General features: G+C 38.1%; 1 protein-coding gene across 4 annotated transcripts in view; it reads right to left on the bottom strand.

Moving 5' to 3' along the window:
- LOC106877221 (cytochrome P450 CYP12A2) overlaps positions 1–20,839 on the bottom strand; it is a 128,408-nt gene that overhangs the window by 32,766 nt on the left and 74,803 nt on the right. The window contains exons 2-7 of one of the 4 annotated variants that reach the window (XM_089353012.1): positions 19,393–19,495; positions 17,085–17,281; positions 15,007–15,224; positions 7,160–7,388; positions 3,284–3,474; positions 690–882 (exon numbers count right to left, since the gene is read on the bottom strand). In XM_089353012.1, coding sequence (XP_089209138.1) covers positions 690–882; positions 3,284–3,474; positions 7,160–7,388; positions 15,007–15,224; positions 17,085–17,086 — 833 coding nt within the window. In that variant the 5' untranslated portion in view covers positions 17,087–17,281; positions 19,393–19,495. Of the gene's footprint in view, positions 1–689; positions 883–3,283; positions 3,475–7,159; positions 7,389–15,006; positions 15,225–15,355; positions 15,715–17,084; positions 17,282–19,392; positions 19,496–20,839 lie in introns of those variants that run through there. The other 3 variants (XM_089353013.1, XM_089353016.1, XM_089353015.1) reach the window with 3 other exon arrangements.

Raw genomic sequence — 20,839 nt, 5'->3', positions numbered from 1 at the left:
TCGGCGGTCCGATTTTATCGAGGGCAGCCATTTTGGGGGAGGGGATAAGCCTATTACTTATTTCTTTACCGCCCACAAGGGGCCAAATATAGAATGGAGAAACAAGGGATTAAGTCGATCACATTGACTCCAGTACGTAACTGGTACTTAATTTATCGACCCCGAAAGGATGAAAGGCAAAGTCGACCTCGGCGGAATTTGAACTCAGAACGTAGCGGCAGACAAAATACCGCTAAGCATTTCGCCCTGCGTGCTAACGTTTCTTATTTCTTTATTGCCCACAAGGGGCTAAACATAGAGGGGACATACAAGGACAAAGGTATTGAGTCGATTACATTGACTCCAGTGCGTAACTGGTACTTAATTTATCGACCCCGAAAGGATGAAAGGCAAAGTCGACCTCTTCCTGTGTCAATCTCGGCGGAATTTGAACTCATAACGTAAAGACTGACGAATACCGCTAAGCATTTCGCCCGGCGTGCTAACGTTTCTGCCAGCTCGTCGCCTTCCTATTACACCGACCCCTGTGTTTCACTGGTAGTTATTTTATTGACTCCCAAAGGATGAAAAGCAAAGTCGACCATCGGCGGAATTTAAACTCAGAACGCAGCGACGGGCGAAATACCGATGATGATGGTGATGATGGTGATGATGATGATGATGACGACATGAAAAAAAAAAACACTTACTATCGTATAGAAGATATCGATTCACTGAATACCTTCATTGTAGGTGTGTTAATTAATTTATACCAAGGTAACTGTTTTTGTTCGTCTTGGAGAATATGCATCATAGAATTAACAGCCCTGATAAATGTGTCTGTTTCTGTTCTTCTTTCATGGAGAGCACCGAGTCGAAAACCAAAACACAAGGCTGCTAAAGCTGCGAATGGAAGAAAATGAATCAACTTATATTAGGCTGTCAGATGTATTCGTTCGCTTTTTTTCCGCATTAAAAAAAAAACAAAACAAACAAACCCTTTCCAATGTTACAGTAATCTCTCGTCATATCGCGATTCACCTATCGCGCACTCAGTACATCGCGGTTCACCTATCGCGCACTCGGTACATCGCGGATTTTTCTGGCTAATATATGTAAATTTTACATTGTGGAGTCCTCAGCATATCGCGGGTTTCTGCGGCCGATAGGTGTTTATGTTTCTTTAGATTTTAATTATTTCTGTGGGAGGGTTTGGAAAGTAGCAGCCGCGATAATCCAGGGATTCGTGGCACTCCGTCGGTCACGACGACGAAGGTTCCAGTTGATCCGATCAACGGAACAGCCTGCTCGTGAAATTAACGTGCAAGTGGCTGAGCACTCCACAGACACGTATACCCTTAGAGTAGTTCAGCGTGACACAGAATGTGACAAGGCTGGCCCCTTTGAATTACTGGTACAACAGAAACAGGAAGAAAGAGTGAGAGAAAGTTGTGGTGAAAGAGTACAGCAGGGTTCGCCACCATCCCCTGCCGGAGCCTCGTGGAGCTTTAAGTGTTTTCGCTCAATAAACACTCACAATGCCCGGTCTGGGAATCGAAACCGCGATCCTACGACCGCGAGTCCGCTGCTCTAACCACTGGGCCATTGCACCTCCCCAATTGTTAAGATATTTTGTGTATTATACAGGGTATTCAAAAAGTCTTTTCGCAGTAAGTATCTTATTGCAAAATAAATATTTATAAGATGGCATAAGACTACAAAAGAATATATTAGACTTTACAAGACTTTAAAAAACTTTATAAGAGGTTTTGATTGTGTCGTCCTTTATTTTCAATACATAAGTTGACTCTTCTACACATGTTTCGAAATATATCTTGGAGAGTCTGACGCGGTATGGACCCTGTGGAGGTTATGATTGCGTCTTTTAGCTCATTAATGGTTTTCGGGCGATTCTTGTATACTGATCCTTTACTTGCTCCTCAGAAAAATAGCCAAGCTGTGTTAAATCAGGTGTTCTTGGTGGCCGTAACAAACGGAGTGCCACGATCTTAACAATTTCTGAATACAATCCTTAATGATATTTAATTATAGAAATATAATACTTTCTACTATAGGCACAAGGCCTGAAATTTGGTGGCGGGGAATAGTCAATTATATCGACCCCAGTTTTTCACTGGTTCACTAGTTCACAATTTATCCACCCCAAAATGATGAAAGGCGAAGTCGAGGGTTTGAGAAGCAAACATTATTCCAGTGACAAGGAAGTGAAAACTGTAGTGAAGAAGTGGCTCAAAGAACAGTCAACAGAATTTTACGGGGCAGGGATACATGCTCTCTCATTCGAAGGTGGAACATTGCTATTGAGAGAAACGGTGACTATGTTGAGAAGTAAGGATGTGATCCACAGAGGACCAGCTTCATTTTGATGTATGATACAGGTTCCTGTCCTAAACAAAATGGCATCACGTTTTGACTCACCCTCGTAATTTTTTGTTTTAATCTTAGAATTAAATGGTTTTGATTTACTATGCGGTGACTTTTGGCCACCCCTGTATATATGATGGACTCTCCCGTCGAATACGACGTATGGGTATTTAGTTTTTTCCGAAGGACTCTGCACAAATGGTTTGTTTATAGGGATCAAATGTTTGTGTCGCACATTGGCTCACTCTCGTCATCAAATTGACGTTACCTGAACAGGTGCAACAGGTGTACCACGCGTCAGATGTCGAAGTGATCGCAGAACAGCGTAAGATGAAGTGCTTTGCTCAAGAACACAACACACCACCCAGTCTTGGAATTGAAACCACGATCTCGCGATCGTGAGTGCAACACTGAATCACTAGGCCATACGCTTTTCTCTCTTTCTTTCTCTCTCTCACACTCTTCTGTATCTATCTATCTATCTATCTATCTATTTATCTATCTATCTATCTATCCACACAAAAGGAAGATCAAAGAGGCTAAATCGGTTAAGCAGAAACGGACTTCACACACACACACACACACACACACACACACACACATGCGTGTCTGTATGTGCGTGTGTGTGTGTGTGTGTGTGTGTGTGTGTGTGTGTGTGTGTGTGTGTGTGTGTGTTTGTGTTTTTGTTCCTCCACCGCTTGACATCCAGTGTTGGGTTGTTTACGTCCCCGTAACTTGGCTGCTCCTGGCTGAAGAAAAATTACGTACTGGGATCGATCTGTTCAATTTCAACCCTTCAAGAAGAAACCCCGGCATTTTGCAGTTCAGTGACTGAAACAAAGAAAACTGAAGAGAGAGAGAGAGAGAGAGAGAGAGAGAGAGAGAGAGGGAGAGAGAGAAGAAAGTTGATAATATTTACATTCTATAGCGAATTTATAAAGTTCCGGCGTCAAATCGTCAATGACGTCATCACTGTCTCTGAGTTGACTGAGTCGTTGAACAAAGGCTTGAGCTATAGAATCATGTAAGGAGGTGTACTTCGCGACTTCTGCCGGTTGCAAAAACTGGTTCTGAACTGATTTTCTCATTGATGCCCAGCATGATCCATTGCTGTTAGAAAAAAAAAAAAAAAGACTCAAATGTAAGTGATGGAATATAGAGATATACAAATACAGAAATGTCCACCTAGGGACGGAGATTGTTTTAGGAGCAAGTATGGCTGGTTAGTAAGTAATTTCTGGTTTCCCCACCACTTCAATAAAACTCTCATTTGATACCAGTTCTTTATACGAACGAGGGTGGCGGTCTTCAGGAAGTTTGCAGGTGTGGGCAGAATTCGAAGCTCTATTCCTCTGTTTGCAATTACCATCAGTTCTTGTGGGAGGTTCATACGGAGTGGCTAGCGTCCTCACGCTCTTTCAATATTAAAACATCATCCAGTATCGACTTGGTTACCTGCTCCTTTGTATCTGCCCCTAGTAAGAGTGTAATATGGTCGAAGAACCTTTGTCTGATCTTCGTTAGTTCACAAAGCTAACACCGTCCTATATTACAGGGGTTTTCAAACTTTTTGACTTGCGGACCCCTTTATATTTCAGGCTTTACCTTATAAACGCTTATGAAATTTATACATAAATATTTGCTTAAAATAACATATATTTTTACATTTATTTATTTAACAGTATTTAACAAATAGGTTTATTGTCAATTAAAAGATTTCGATTAAAAAGCATATATAAAATCAAATTGCCCATAAAAAGTATTTGCTGTCCACGGACCCCCTGTGGTCCGCGGACTACAGTTTGAAAACCTAGTAAGAGTGTAATATGGTCGAAGAACCTTTGTCTGATCTTCGTTAGTTCACAAAGCCAACACCGTCCTATATTATACTCCATTTGTCTACGTGCTAGTTAGCATCCAGCTCACACATATTTCGGTGCAGTTTTGCTTATTCCGGAATTGGGTTGTATGCTCTTTTCTTTCTTCCTGTTCATACATATGTATGCGATAATTAGTTTTACATTTTTTTTCTCTCAGTTTTTGCCCCGAGCAGAGCTAACATGTCAAACCAGACAATGTAAGCCTTGTGTTTTTTTTGTGTGAAGGCTTCTTTGTCTGCGACTGAATGCATTACGCAGGAGCTCATCACTCGGGCGATAGAGACAACTCTCTTCTTGGTAGCAACAGTAGTACAACTCACAGCTCACCACCACTACCACTGGTGGTGGTTGCGGTTGGAAGTGTGGTCGACACGGCTGATGCTGGTCACAGTGTTCGTTGCGCCAACTCACCTCTGGTGTAGGCGGTGTGGGAAGTAGTATTCTATCCATTGCTGCTGACACCACTTCAGTTTATATCGCTGCTATTGGTACTTGCGGTTACGAATGCATCAGCTACTCGTCCTTTTGTTTCTGCTGCGTGTATTTTAGTCACAACAGTGATGTTATTTGTAGTGGATATATTATTGTTGTTAGTGTTGCCGTTGTTGCTATTACAAGATAAATTGTTGTTGATATTCGTATGCCAACGTTGTTGGTGATTGTGTTTTGGTTTTTTTTTTGCATGATTATTGAAATTTTTGCTACTGTAGCCATTAATTGATCCTCGTCTGGTGTATCTTTTCTTTGATAATTTCAATGAGATGTGTCTGTGTGTGTGGTGGTGGGGAGGCAGAATCTTTCGCTTTCCTTTTTATTTCTCGTAAACATGGGTCCAACCTAATGTTAGTCCAACTCATGCTAGCATGGAACATGGACGTTAAATGATGATGATGATGATGATGATGATGATGATGATGATGATGATAATGATGACGACGACAATGATGAGAATGACGATGACGAAAATGAATATGATGATGACGATGATGATGATGATGATGATGATTACGTTGATGACGACGACGACGACGACGACGATGGCGACTACGATGATAATTTCTATTTACTCGTTGGTTGTGATTTTCAACGCCATGAAGTATTTACTTTTCAAAAAAAAAAAAAAAAAAAAAAGTGGGCTTTTCTGAAGTGATATTCTAAATGGATCCTAAAACTCTTAAGGAGCAGAGACGCAATTATGCCTTGTTTGAAAATAAAGATCAGACTGACTCTGCTAATTATCTTCATAAGTTTTTTTTCCTAATTTATTGAAATTAACTCTCTTTACTTTAACAGTTTCCAACAAACGCTGCTAGGTTTATATTTTCTTTCTCAAAGAGAAATTTCAAATAATTGAAAATGTTTTTGCAGACGATATTCACTGCACTACTCATTAATGACCCAAACTAATGTCATTGGTCCATATGAATTATTTCCCTCAGTTAATTTTCTTTTTAATTCGATAAAAAAGCTAATGAAAACAGATTTCTATTTATCTCAATTGCAATGATAAAGCTGTTTTATTTTCATTATCAAGAGCGATGGAATGGCAGAAGCAGCAAAATAGAAGATAGCAAAGATTTTGGTATTTAGTGACGTCCTTTTGCCTCGTTCTCGACTCATTCATTTCTCTCCCCACCTGTATTGCATCCACCTCACACCTCCCCAACTAGCCGATATACCATCTCTTTTCTTCTCTGAACGCTCTCTTCTCTTTTCTCTTTCTCTCTTTCTTTCTTTCTTTCTTTCTTTCTTTCTCTTTCTCTTTCTCTGTCTGTCTGTCTCTCTCTATATATGTCTCTCTCTTTTACTCTTTTACTTGTTTCAGTCATTTGACTGCGGCCATGCTGGAGCACCGCCTTTAGTCGAGAAAATCGACCCCAGGACTTATTCTTTGTAAGCCTACTACTTATTCTATCAATCGCTTTTTGCCGAACCGCTAAGTTACGGGGACATAAACACACCAACACCGGTTGTCAAGCGATGGTGGGGGCACAAACACAGACACACAAACACACATACATATATATATATATACATATACATACGACGGGCTTCTTTCAGTTTCCGTCTACCAAATCCATTCACAAGGCTTTGGTCGGCCCGAGGCTATAGTAGAAGACACTTGCCCAAGGTGCCACGCAGTGGGACTGAACCCGGAACCATGTGGTTGGTAAGCAAGCTACTTACTACACAACCACTCCTGTCAGCATATTTTTTGAATTCCCCACCACCCTGCATATATCATTGCTGTAGTCCTTTGTTTGCTGCAGTTTGAACTGAGCATTAACCGCATCAATTTTCTCCAGCCTCCGTGCGACTGTGAAAGTTAAAGCTTTAGCCCCGTCTTCCAGATCAAACTTGATAAAAAAAAAAAGGGGAAAACATTTGTACCAGGGTCGGCGCCATTAATTACTCATTTTCACATGAAACATTGTAGTCTTCTGCTTCTGTTAGAAAACAGATTTGGCATCGCTGATTCGACGCTGACTTGTTTGACTTGTTTCTCTCGTTCTCTTTCTTTCCTTCTTTCTTTCTTTTTTTTCTTTCTCTGTCTCTGTTTCTCTTTCTCTTTCTCTCTCTCTCTCTGTATGTCTGTCAGAATATTTCTCTTTATGTGTCTTGGGAGAGGGAAAGTGTTTATGTCAATCGTGTTCAATTAATAAATTGTAGTTTCTCTCTCTCTCTCTCTCTCTCTCTCTCCCTCTCTCTCTCTCTCTGTATATTTCTACTCGCACGAGCACATGTGCGTATTTGCCTTTAGTGTCAAAAAGTACTGACGCCAAAACTGGCTGAATGACCAGTCAGCCGTGCCAAATCGCCAGCGCCCAAACAGCGGCGCCAAAAAGCCTCATTCCATTGAAAAAAAAATTCTTTGTTGTACAAACACTGACAAACAATCTATTTCTCGTTCTTACCTGGTGAGAAGGCCATGTTTACCATTGTTATATGTGTCGTTATAATATGACATCATTTCAAATCCAGGACGCTTGGGTGACTTGTGTTCACTGGAAAAGACGGTGACAAAGTCAGCAGGGTCAAACAACCGAACAAGCTGGGTGCCAAAGAGATTTTCACGAACTACATTGCCATATTCACTTTGTAATTTGGTCAGCGCATATGCTTCGTCTAATTTGAAAAATCGCCCTGAAAAAGATTTTGTTTGTTTTTCTTTAAACATGATTTAAACTTAAAACCTCAAACTAGTTTGCCGATATTATCAGTATACCGATATTATCAATATAAGAACAAAACAGCAATAGTAATAATAATAATAATAAGGATGATATTATTATTTTCATCCTTATAATAATATCATCCTTATAATAATAATAATAATAATAATAATAATAATAATAATAATAATAATAATAATAATAATAATAATAATAACGTAACATGCCCGGCAAAAACGAAGTAAACAAAAAACAACAAACCCAGACCGTAGAGATGTATAATAGTGTACAAAAAGCACCAATCCAGAACACCACAGACAAACATATGAATGAAAAGGAAGGCAAAACAAATATAAAGCCTGGAAATAACAAAGGGAAACCTAATAATTACGATACTATGAAAATGAAAATAACCGAAGAACTGAAAACCACAGATCTTAGAATGGACCACAGATTATATCTCCCAAAAATCAAAATAGGCAATAAAACAACATCAATAATAAATAGCATAAACCTGGCCGTCACGGAACTAACAACCACAGAAACAACAGGCAATATCACTGAGCTAAATGACATGATATATGCGGCAGCCACTGCAGCCACAAAAGAAGCAGGATACTCACTGAAACCCATCCGAACAGGAGTTCTACCACCCAAACAGACCTTGTGGATAAATAACATCCAGAACAAAATTAAAAAAAAGAGAAAAGATTTATCGATTCTCAACGAAATTAGTAAACAATCAACACTACTAAGTAACAAGAAGAAAACAAAAATACTGTACAAATACAGCATTACAGAAAAAGACTTACATGAGGCAAAAGAAAAACTAAAGCAAGACATCCTTGCCAAAGCACAGAGGATCCGCCGGTATGAGAAACGCCAACGTTTCTTTGAACAAAACAAACAGTTCAAATCCAACCCCAAAAAACTCTACCAAGAACTGGGTAAAAATAAAATAGACATTACTTCAGCACCAACAGCAGAAGAACTAGAGAAATTCTGGAAACAAATATGGTCGGTGAAGCAACAACCCCAAAAAAGGACCATTAAAACACCGAACTTAGCACCTGAGCAACTCTGGGCCCCTATAACAACTGAAGAGGTCACCCAGACACTGCAAAGACTAAGCAACTGGAAAGCACCTGGACACGACAAGATCCCCAATTTCTGGTTAAAACACCTGCCAGCAATGCATAAAAAGCTGGCAGAAAACTTTAACAACATAATAGCAGATCCAGAAACAATGCCTGAATGGCTCACAAAAGGGAAAACCATCTTAATCCCCAAATCCACGGAAACGGAGAAACCACAAAACTATAGACCGATAACCTGTCTCCCTACGATCTACAAAGCCTTTACTGCAATAATATCACAGAGAGTGAGTAAACACCTGGAAAATAACAACCTGTTTCCAGAAGAGCAGAAGGGATGCTGCAAGGGCTCATACGGCTGTAAAGATCAATTATTGATCAATAAAGCCATAACTGAAGACAGCTGCAGAAAGAAGAAAGGCCTCAGTATGGCCTGGGTGGACTACCAAAAGGCTTTCGACAGTGTTCCCCACACGTGGATTCTGGAAACACTAGCCATAAACAAGGTGGCACCAATTATCATAAAATACATAGAGCACTCAATGAACAAATGGCAGACAGTGCTACAGCTCCAAACAAAAGAGGGACTTGTGAAAACGAAAGCCATCCCCATTAGAAGAGGAATATTCCAGGGAGACACGCTCTCTCCACTCCTGTTCTGCCTGGCACTCACACCTCTAACAGAATTGCTAAATAGAACTGGATGCGGTTACAAATGCTATGGAAAAACAGTCAGCCACCTTCTATATATGGATGACCTAAAATTATATGCAAAAAACGACAAAGAGCTAGAAACACTACTACAGACAGTACACGGCTTTACCAAGGAAATAGAAATGAAATTCGGATTAGAAAAATGTGCCAAAGCAACCCTGAAAAGAGGAAAATTAGTTAAAAGTAGCAATATAACACTAGATAAAGCCAATGAAATAAGAGAACTAGACGAAAGCCAACCATATAAGTATTTAGGAGTCAATGAACTAGATAGGATACAACATACACAAATGAAAGAAAAAATAAAGAAAGAGTACTATAGACGAGTTAGATCAATACTAAAAACAGAGCTCAATGCTAAAAACAAGATAATGGGTATGAACACTTTAGCAGTCCCAGTTATAAGCTACAGCTACAACATCCTTAACTGGACACTAAACGAACTATGTAAAATAGACAGGAAAACAAGAAAAATAATGACAGGATATAGGATGCACCACCCAAAATCTGACATAGAAAGGCTATATATACAACGCACAGAAGGTGGCAGGGGTCTTATACAGCTAGAAAACTATTATAAAATAACCACCATAGGACTGCAAAAATACCTACTCCAGAAGCAAGGGAAACTAATACAAATAGCCACAAAACACGAGCAAAACAAAAAACTGTTTTCAGTATTTAAGGAAGCTGACAAATACAAACAAGAAATCAATCTACCTAACAAATACGAAGAAGAAGAAGAAGAAACAACAAAAGCTATAAAACAAATGAAATCCAAACTAAAACTAGAACAGCAACGGACCATGATAAAACGATGGCAAGAAAAGCCCCTACATGGTAAATACTGGGCTAAACTAAATGCGAAAGAAATAGACAGAGAAAAATCCCAGCAATGGCTGAGAAGCTCAGGACTCAAAGCAGAGACTGAAGGATTTTTAATTGCTGCACAAGACCAAAGCCTCCCCACCAGAAATTACCAAAAACACATAATGAAAAGAAATATAACAAGTAACTGTAGAATATGTGGAGATCGACAAGAAACAATAAATCATATTATCTCTGGCTGCCCAGTCCTGGCTAAGAAGGAATATATTCACAGACACGACAGAGCTGGGACCTATATACACTGGAAGCTATGCCAACATTATGGAATAGCAACAGAAAAAAGATGGTATAAACACACGCCAGAAAAGGTCACAGAAAACGAGAAAGCAACCATACTCTGGGATATGCCAATACACACAGATAGAGAAATTAAGGCAAATAGACCAGATATAGTTGTCAAAGATCATGAAGGAAAAAAATGCCTTCTAATTGATGTTTCAATACCAGCAGATGACAACGTTTCTCTAAAAGAAATGGAAAAACTTTCAAAATACAAAGACCTGGAAATAGAGATAACTCGAATGTGGAATCTAAAAACAGAAACAATTCCTATCATAGTAGGTGCCTTAGGAATAATAAAAAAATATTCAGACAAATACATAACAAAAACACCAGGACTTACAAATATATATAACATACAGAAAATTGCACTACTGGGTACTGCACACATTCTACGCAAAACACTTTCAATACAGTAAACATAAGAGCACCACAGCAAACCACAGCACATACCCAAGGCGCACAGAGCTGCGCTCGGTAGTGAAGTGAAAGTACGTTATAAAAATAAAACTACTGAATAATAATAATAATAATAATAAAAATAATAATAATAACGATGATAATCAAACATACTCTGGGATATGCCAATACACACAGATAGAGAAATTAAGGCAAATAGGCCAGATATAGTTGTTAGAGATCATGAAGAAAAAAGATGCTTTCTAATTTATGTATCAATACCAGCAGATGACAACGTTTCCCTAAAAGAAATGGAAAAACTTTCAAAATACAAAAACCTGGAAATAGAAGTAACTCGAATGTGGAATCTAAAGACAGAAACAATTCCTATCATAGTGGGTGCATTAGGTATGATAAAAAAATATTCAGACTGATACATAACAAAAACACCAGGACTTACAAGTATATATAACATACAGAAAATTGCACTACTGGGCACTGCACACATCTTACGCAAAACACTTTCAGTACAGTAACCATAAGAGCATCACAGCAAACCACAGCACATACCCAAGGCACACAGAGCTGCGCTCGGTAGTGAAGTGAAAGCACGCTATAGAAATGAAACTACTGAATAATAATAATAATAATAATAATAATAATAATAATAATAATAATAATAATAAGCATTACAAATTCATCACAACTACTTGTACGTCATTCTAAGTACTCCAAATATCATCCGCTGCAATGCGGCTTTTTAATGTTAATAATATTTAATCCAAAATAAGAACAACAACAACAACAACGACAAGAATAACAACATCAACAACAATAATAATTGTTTCAAATTTTTGCCGCTAGGGCAGCTTGAGGAAGATGGGGGACGAGTCGATTACATCGGCCCCAGTACGCAACTGGTTCTTATTTCATCGACCCAGAAAGGATGAAAGGCAAAGTCGACCGCGGCGGAATTTGAACTCAGAGCGTAGCGACGGGCGAAACACCGCTATGCATTCCGTCCAGCACGCTAACAATCCTGCTAGCTCGCCGCCTTAACAACAGCAACAACAGCAACATCAGCAATAATAATAATAATAATAATAATAATAATAATAATAATAATAATAATAATAATAATAATAATCTTTTCTACTCTAGGCACAAGGACCGAAATTTTAGAGAGGGGGCCAGTCAATTAGATCGACCCCAGAACGCAACTGATACTTAATTTATCGACCCCGAAAGGATGAAAGGCAAAGTCGACCTTGGCGGAATTTGAACTCAGGACACATAAATGGCTCAGAACAGCTGACCTTAAACTAAAAAAAAAAAAAGGTCTCATTGCTGATGAAGACCAGAGCCTTGCAGCAAAGTCCTGCCAACATAGAATACCGAAAAACGGTATAAATCTAAGCAAGTTCCAAGAAGTAACTGGCCACTTTGTCTCTGGTTGCTCAGAAATTGCTGAGACAGAACACAGCCAACGTCATAACAAGGCAACAACATACACACGCTGGGAGGCTTGAAAAGAATACAAGGGCTTCAAATTATGGCACAAGGTCAGCATTTGAGGGGAGGAGCTAAGACGATTACATCGATCCTAGTGATCAGTTGGTAATTATTTTATCGACCCGGAAAGGATGACAGGCAAAATCGACCACGGCGGATTTTGAACTCAGAAAATAAAACGAACGAAATACTGCAAAGTATTTTGCTCGGCGTGCTAACGATTCTGCCAGTCGCAAAATATAGAAACACAACCACACTGCACAAACTACGCAGTCACCACCCAACTAAATGACATCAGCCAGGTAGTCCACTTTCATCACAATTGTTATCCGTCATTCTAATGCAACCCATTCAACAAAAGTTTTATATGCAACAACTAGCAATAACTTACATAGGATATACTGTGCACAAAATTTCAATAAGACTGCCTGCTCAATCTACAAGGCTATACGACTACACAAGGAAGCAGCACTTATTCACTCTATTTTTGTTGTTGTTGTTGGCACTCCGTCGCTTACGACATCGAGGGTTCCAGTTGATCCGATCAACGGAACAACCTGCTCGTGAAATTAACGTGCAAGTGGCTGAGCACTCCACAGACACGTGTACCCTTAACGTAGTTCTCGGGGATATTCAGCGTGACACAGTGTGACAAGGCTGGCCCTTTGAAATACAGGTACAACAGAAACAGGAAGAAAGAGTGAGAGAAAGTTGTGGTGGAAGAGTACAGCAGGGTTCGCCACCATTCCCTGCCGGAGCCCCGTGGAGCTTTAGGTGTTTTCGTTCAATAAACACTCACAACGCCCGGTCTGGGAATCGAAACCACGATCCTCTGACAGCGAGTCCGCTGACCAAACCACTGGGCCATTGCGCCTCCGCCATTCACTCTATAGACAGACAGAAACAACCAGACAAATCTCACCGCAAGTCAGACGTAAACTGCAGTCTGAGAAGACAATGTTGCGCATATCTGCAGAAACCAAGAAGGGCATTTGGCAATGCAGAAAAACTTTTGCAAGAAACTTTGGCATAAGCATTTTGGGAAAAGTAAGTGTCTATGAAATAGTTTTGTGTTTATATTTTTGTATATTTTAATGACTTTAGTCAATAAAAAAAAAAAACAAATTTGACCTTGGTCGAATTGTGATGCAATAAATCGCTACAGTAAAGCAACAAGTTCAGTTTTCTACTATATTGGTCACGTCTAAAAGCAATCGTCTTTCAAAATATTTGTTAACATTGAATATACAGAAAAATTTTACGACAGAAGAAAACGAACACGACAATCAACTAACTAGTAAAACGCTCGCTCACACAAATAAACAGAATAAACACACAGTTTACTCCCCCTCCCCTTCTCTAGCTTCTTTCTCTATTCTGTCCTACCTTTATTCCAAGTACTTCCATGTCGCTCAGTGATTTCGCCCTCTCTTTCTCTCTCACGGCTCCTCCAATTCTATTTCTCTCCTCGCCTTTCTCTCACGTAAGTTTCAACCTGCTCTGATCATTTTATGAACCTGGCAACGGCCTGTTTTTAAGACGACCGTACCTGTAGCTACCTGTAGCACGTCGAGCAATGGTGTAGATGAACCTCATTAGTTTGTATATATATATATATATATATATATATATATATATATATATATATATATATATATATATATATATATATATATATATATACAAACGCACACACTCGCGCACATATATATATATATATTCTTTTATTCTTTTACTTGTCATTTGACTGCGGCAATGCTGGAGCACCGCCTTTAGTCGAGCAAATCGACCCCAGGACTTATTCTTTGTAAGCCTAGTGCTTATTCTATCGTTCTCACTAGAAAGCAAATAACATCGGATATCAACCTACCCCAACAGCCACATCCTAACAGCTTTAAAAATAACGTATGATATTAGAAAATAACCAATGAAACAATGACCATCCAACCAAATTGTTAAAAATATGTGTACAAATTGAAGGTAAAACAGCTCTTACATGACGATCGAGGTAACCTGAAACTCGAGTCGTTAATCCCCAAAAATTCTATATATATATATTTAAAAACGAAGTTAAACATTCTTGTGTACGTGAAAAAGTTTCACTAAAAAATGAGGTTACACCGAATCTTTTCACACCTTTCTGATTATAATTTTATCAAAATTATTTTATGTGGCTTGTTTTTTATATCTCATAAAGGTGACAAATCAATTTTATGTCTTATAAAAGAGTTAAAATATAATACGATAAAAAAAAACTGCACTAAGTTAAAAGAAAATAGGAATAGAACCGAGAGAGTGGGAGGGGAGAAAAGGAAGAGAGAGAGAGAGAGAGAGAGAGAGAGAGAGCGAAAGAAGGAGGTGGAGACAAGCAGGCACTAGCTGGGTAAAATAACAAAAACGAGTTCATTTTAAACTACAATATAACATTGTATTCGAGTGAAATTATGATTTCTAACTGACGCAAAAAGAATACGGATGGAACAGTCGATTATATCATACCACCGACCTTAAATATAATAGACTGTTCTGTCTGTATACATATTTTATCGGCGTCGAGAGATAAAATGAAAACCTGCTTCGGTGCGATTTGAACTCGGAACGGAAAGACCCACTAAATATGCAAGGTATTTTGTCATGCGACCTCGATCCTGCCACCCGAAATACTGTAATGAAAATGAAAATAATGATACGATTTCCACCTACCTCCAGGTAAATATTGCCACAACGTACCAATGACAGGTACATTTCGTGGACCTGGTACATCTTCGAACTGTTTCGGTTTTGTATTATCTTTTACCAAAGGACACAAATTTGGTTTTCTTTCTGTTAAAACTGTGGACACCTCTCTGGTATTGTCTTTATTACATCGTCTTAAAGGGTTCCATAACTGGCGAGATGACTTCATCACCGACATGTTGGCCCTATAATCAAAGAGAGACGAACGAACACATTGGATTTTTGGCTCATAGCAATAAGAGATAAAAATAAAATGCTTGAATTGTGTAAGAAAATAAGCACAGAAACAAAATATCTTGTAGTACGTGTGGCTTACGTGCTTGTTTCGATGAATGAGTTTTCCAGATTGCGATCAATAAACCTGCTGACTTGTATAGCAGTGCATGTAGCTGGGTGTTGTACTTTTAATATAATGTCACACAAAAGTTATTATACAATCGCTAGACTTGCTAGAAACGTCAACCAAATCTTACTCAGATCACAACTACAACCTCAAATAATCTTTTCTACTCTAGGCAAAAGGCCCGAAATTTTTGGGGAAGGGGGGGCCCAGACGATTAGATCGACCTCAGTAGGCAACTGGTACTTAATTTATTGACCCCCCAAAAAATGAAAAGCAAAGTCTACCTCGGCGGAATAATTACATGCTGCTACGTTGAAGTCACTACAGCATATGAAATCAAAGCAAAGAATATACCTCTAATTCAAATATGGAAGTGGGCTGGTATACAATCAGCCAATCAAAATTGTAGGCAGTTTAATAGGAATGCTCAAAGAGTTGACATCATAGGATGGGTGTGTCTATTAGCGAAATTACCTCTGCACATAGAGAGGGGACTTTCTACGACAGATTACACAGAAAAGAAAAGGAGCTCAGAGTCATTAATTGTACCATTCCACGTAATATCAGATATTAGCATCAGGATACTGTTGTGTACAAAACTTGGCATCAACGAACTAAATGAGACTGAGAAAATGCTTTGATGTTTACCGACAAGAGTGCAATAACTAAGGAGGTTGTATACTGCAATACTTTCTCTTTTGTGTGTCATATCATATTTCATACACAATTCTGTAAGACAATCGCTCGAAGCTACGTTCCTAATCTTAGCATACAATATTTTCAGTTTAATTATTTCAGAATAGAAAGTGAATAAACAATAGCTGTACAAGAGAGAAAATATCAAATTAATATACGGAGAATTAGGAAAACTGGCAACATGTATGTATGTATGTATGTATGTATGTATGTATGTATGTATGTATGTATGTATGCATGTATGTGTGTGTGTATGTATGTATGTATGTATGTATGTATGTATGCATGTATGTCATTATTTAGTCTATTTTAAGATTTCATGCCAATAGAGAAAACAGCCGGTTTCTAACTTAGATCCAAGGCTCCCTCATTGGAATTTCAACATCAACAACGGGGTATTTTTGTATATATGTATGTATGTATGTATGTATGTATGTATGTGCAGATTTGTATGTTTTTTGTATGTATTCTCATGCATATAGTTGCATATCTAGACATACTCATATATATTTAAATGATACACTTTTGGAAAGTTTTACAACTTTTTACAGTTCCAGTGATGGATTGGATCTGTAGGCTTCGATGTATGCATGTATATATGTATGCGTATGCATGTATTTATGTATGTATGTATGTGTGTATGTATGTATGTATGTATGGATGGATGGATGGGTGTATGTATGTATGTATGTATGTATGTATGTATGTGATAGACCAGTGGATGCCATCAAAGTGATTCTGGAGTAAAATATACGAATCCCAGTATACCCACCATGACTACCCATCTGATAAGGGTACACCAGGTAATGTATGATGTGTGAGCCTGTGCATGAGCGTGCGTATGTATGTATGTATGTATGTATGTATGTATGTATAAATGTGCGTGTAAGAGAGAGAAGGAGAGACAGACAGAAAGAGAAAGAGAGAGGGAGAGAGAGAGAGAGATAGAGAGAGAGAGAGAGAGAGAGAGAGAGAGAGAAAGAGACTATGATAAACACAAGTTTACATTATTCGGTCCCTGCGTACGTTTCACCGTTGTGGTTGTTTGAACTCCTTGCATTGGATATTCCTCGTACAGTTGGAGCTTAATCACAGCACTGGATGTATTGGCGATGATAATCTTCGTTGGGCACTAAACTCAACAACAGCAGTAACGAGATAGAGAAAGAGAGCGAGAGACCGAGCGGCAGAGAGATAGATTGGCTGACAAAGAGAGAGAGAGAAAAAGAGAGTGAGCGAACGAGAGAGACCGAGAGAGATAGTAAATGTAGAATTATGCAAAATATACTTTTCTACTCTAGTTACCAGGCCCGTAACTACACAAAATATCGCTGTGCGTTTTACTTTTGTAGGGTATTGTTACTGACATTACGATCGCTTTTTTTTCTTATTTGTTCACAGTTCTAGGCGTATATGTTGATTACTGCCATCAATCATAAACTCCAGTCTTTTATATGAAACAAGATTTCTACTGGCTATTGTGTTATACAAAATATTTTTAAATATCAACTGACCTAAATTTGAAATATACGTGTGACTAAACATGACATCTCATTTCATGCAAAAAAATTCAATAAAACTTACAACTTAATTCCTTTACTTATTTATTTTCTCTTATTTGTTTCTCTTATATCGGACTGTGGCTATACTGGAGCGTGTTCGACTAATCCCTTCAAGGAATTAGTCAAACATGTAGACATAAATACATACATACATACATACATACATACATACACATACATATATAGTAATAATTTTATAGTTGGGTAGATAACTTATAGTATGCTGTTTAAAGCCTGTCCACATTATTTGGCTACCTAATGTCAACAACAGTAGTCACTTGAGGAGACGCATCTGCACCCGTAATGCCTGAAGCATCTCACCCGTAAGGTACGAGTGCACAATGAGCCGAAACGATTGTAGTGATTCTGAATAAACGGTCTTACGAATTCCACTTTCCGACTATCTTCTTATATATATATATATATATATATATATATATATATATATATATATATGTATGTATGTATGTATGCATGCATACACATACACACATTCATATAATATGTATTTTACTATAACACTGAGCTGACAGTATGGTAAAACAATCATTAAGTGTCATTTGTGGGTAGCATATTGCAGGTATGTTGTATTTGTGTGTGTGTGTGTGTGTATACGCACATACACATACACACACACACACACACACACACTCGCACACATATGTAGATAGATACGAAATCCAATATAAACCGTAGATCGGATTCAGGATTGGTTCCAGGTGTGGCGCATGTATTTAAAGAACATAAGTGGTGTTTAAAATTTACAACAGCTGTGTTAAATTTTCGATCCCTCTTGTGTTCTTCTGATATATATATATATATATATATATATATATATATATATATATATATATATATATATGCCTGTGTGTGTGTGTGTGTGTGTGTGTGTGTGTGTGAGTGTGTGTGAGTGTGTGTGTTTGTGTGTGCGCGTTTGTGTGTGTGTATATATATGTGCATATGTGTGTGTATGTGTGTGTTTATGTGTTTGTGTGTGCGTATTTGTGTGTGTCTGTGTGTACATATATATATATGTATATGTGTGTGTGTGTGTGTGTACATATATATATATATGTATATGTGTATGTGTATGTTTGTGTGTGTGTGGAGAGAGAGAGAGAGAGAGAGAAAATAGAGAGAGCGTGTGAAAGAAAAACAGGGATACGTGCACACATGCAACATCACCCCCCCCCCCCACACACACACACACACCCAGGGAGTGTGTGGGATTGATGAGATGGTGGAGAGAGAATTAGGGAACAGGGTGTGGAAGAGACCGGGAAATTTGTCGAACCTGACAGTAATGTCCAAAGGAACTGAAGCATAACAAACTATGATATCAGTTCTGCTTAGCGAATATATCTTATTTTTGTAATTTATTTTTACTTCAAGATAAAAATGAGACTGATTTATGATAAAATAATAAGCTGAGAAACCTCCGGGGCTCGAAAAACATATGAGCAATAACTGTACAGCTGTTTGTTCCTCGTGCTCTTTATATTTTGTTAAAGAAGCGCGGAGATGATGTAATATAATAACCGTCGGTGTAAAGTCTCGAGTACTTTACAGTTGGGAAAGTAGAAAGTAAACAAAACGAAGTTAAAATGGCAATTTGTCAGCCATAGGTAGAATCATGTTTGTCGTTTAAGGAGTGTTTGGGCGGAAAGTTTGAAGATTGTTGTAAACGATGAAAACAAAATAAAAGCAAAACTAAAAAATAAATAAGCAATAAAGAATTTAAACAATATTAACTGAGTTCTGTCTTGGATTTCTTTATAGATGAGATGCCGATGATCGGTTGTATTTACAGTATTAACTATTCAAAAACGCGCCAAACTCTTCCAGAAATGGTTATCTAAAAGACAGAAAAATAATGTTTCAATTCAGTTTATTGGAGAATTCTTCTTTGACATCAGTCTTAAGTTGCAGTTAAGAGAATTAAAGAGAAAACAATTGAGGTAGGAGTCAAGGGCCCACAGTTTTTCAACGTCTTGCCTCAAAACCTGTATCCTGATTATAAATTCACATGTATATCGTTAATCATTGGTGTATTTCGTTGTGGTTGTAAAGGCTTAAATAACAATATGAAGAAGCTATTATTTTTCAGGCAAGTAATGAGACTAACGATTACGCATTTTATGGATACAATCTATAAGTGGAACAGGAAAAAATATGCAAGATTTTCCTCAAGTTCTATATGTAACAATCGTTGTTGTCGTTATGCAAATTCTAGCGATAATGTTTTTGTTTCTTTGTAAGAAACCAGCTCCCTCCTAGAAAGAATTACAACAAATAAAAGAAGTCGTATATTACATATATACCACTAGGAGGTGTAGATGTGGATGTATTCAAAGAACGTCTAGACAGAGTTTTAGCTGGGATGCCAGATAAGCCCACATCACGGTAAGAAACGTAGAGAAAGGCAGATTTATCCAAATTATCGCTTTACCAGAACCAAATCCAGAGCGATGGTCAGTCAGGAAGTGAGTTTGAAATAAACGAATACTCACTCTAATGGCACTGCTCCAGCATGGCCGCAACTCCTGGATGAAACCAGTAAAGAATAAAATAATCTCACCCCATGGATTATCCTTATTTATGAAGCTCTGAAAAGCCAGGGTGCTTGGATTAGTCGTTTTATTATGATTAAGTGGCGTCTAAGTCACGTCAGACCTTCAGCGTCTCTAAATCTTTGGTTCGTGTTAACGATGGCGGATACAGTCTGGTAGGTTATTCAGGTCACCGTCTCAAAAACTCATTTACTTTATATTACTTTACAAATTAAATTATGGCCTCAAAAGCAGAGCACTGATGAATCTTTTTCGCAGCGGGCTATGATTTACAAGAGATTTAGCAACTATTTCTAGTTGATCGATCGACTGCGAAGAAACTACTTCGTCTGATGCTCTCTCTCTCTCTCTTTGCGCACACACATAAACACACACACATAGAACATGTATACACAAACATAAATACTTGAAGAGGATATGTACAAAAAGTACATGAAATAAGTATTAGGGAGGTGGGTTTTATTAAAGAAAGAAGGAAAGGGAATCGGGTTGAGGAACTTCAAGTTTAAAATATGTTATGGCTGAATGAAAACGTTTCAGAACGTCAGTTTAATAAAGGATCACACTTTACAGAAAGTTGCACAAATACATTAAAAGAAAATAAAATAAAATTTGGGGAAAAGACGTGG

This window comes from Octopus bimaculoides, chromosome 5 (assembly GCF_046866305.1).
Source record: "Octopus bimaculoides isolate indiv1 chromosome 5, ASM4686630v1, whole genome shotgun sequence".
In the NCBI taxonomy this organism is placed as follows: Eukaryota; Metazoa; Mollusca; class Cephalopoda; order Octopoda; family Octopodidae; genus Octopus; species Octopus bimaculoides.
This window is presented reverse-complemented; position numbering and strand designations above follow the sequence as displayed.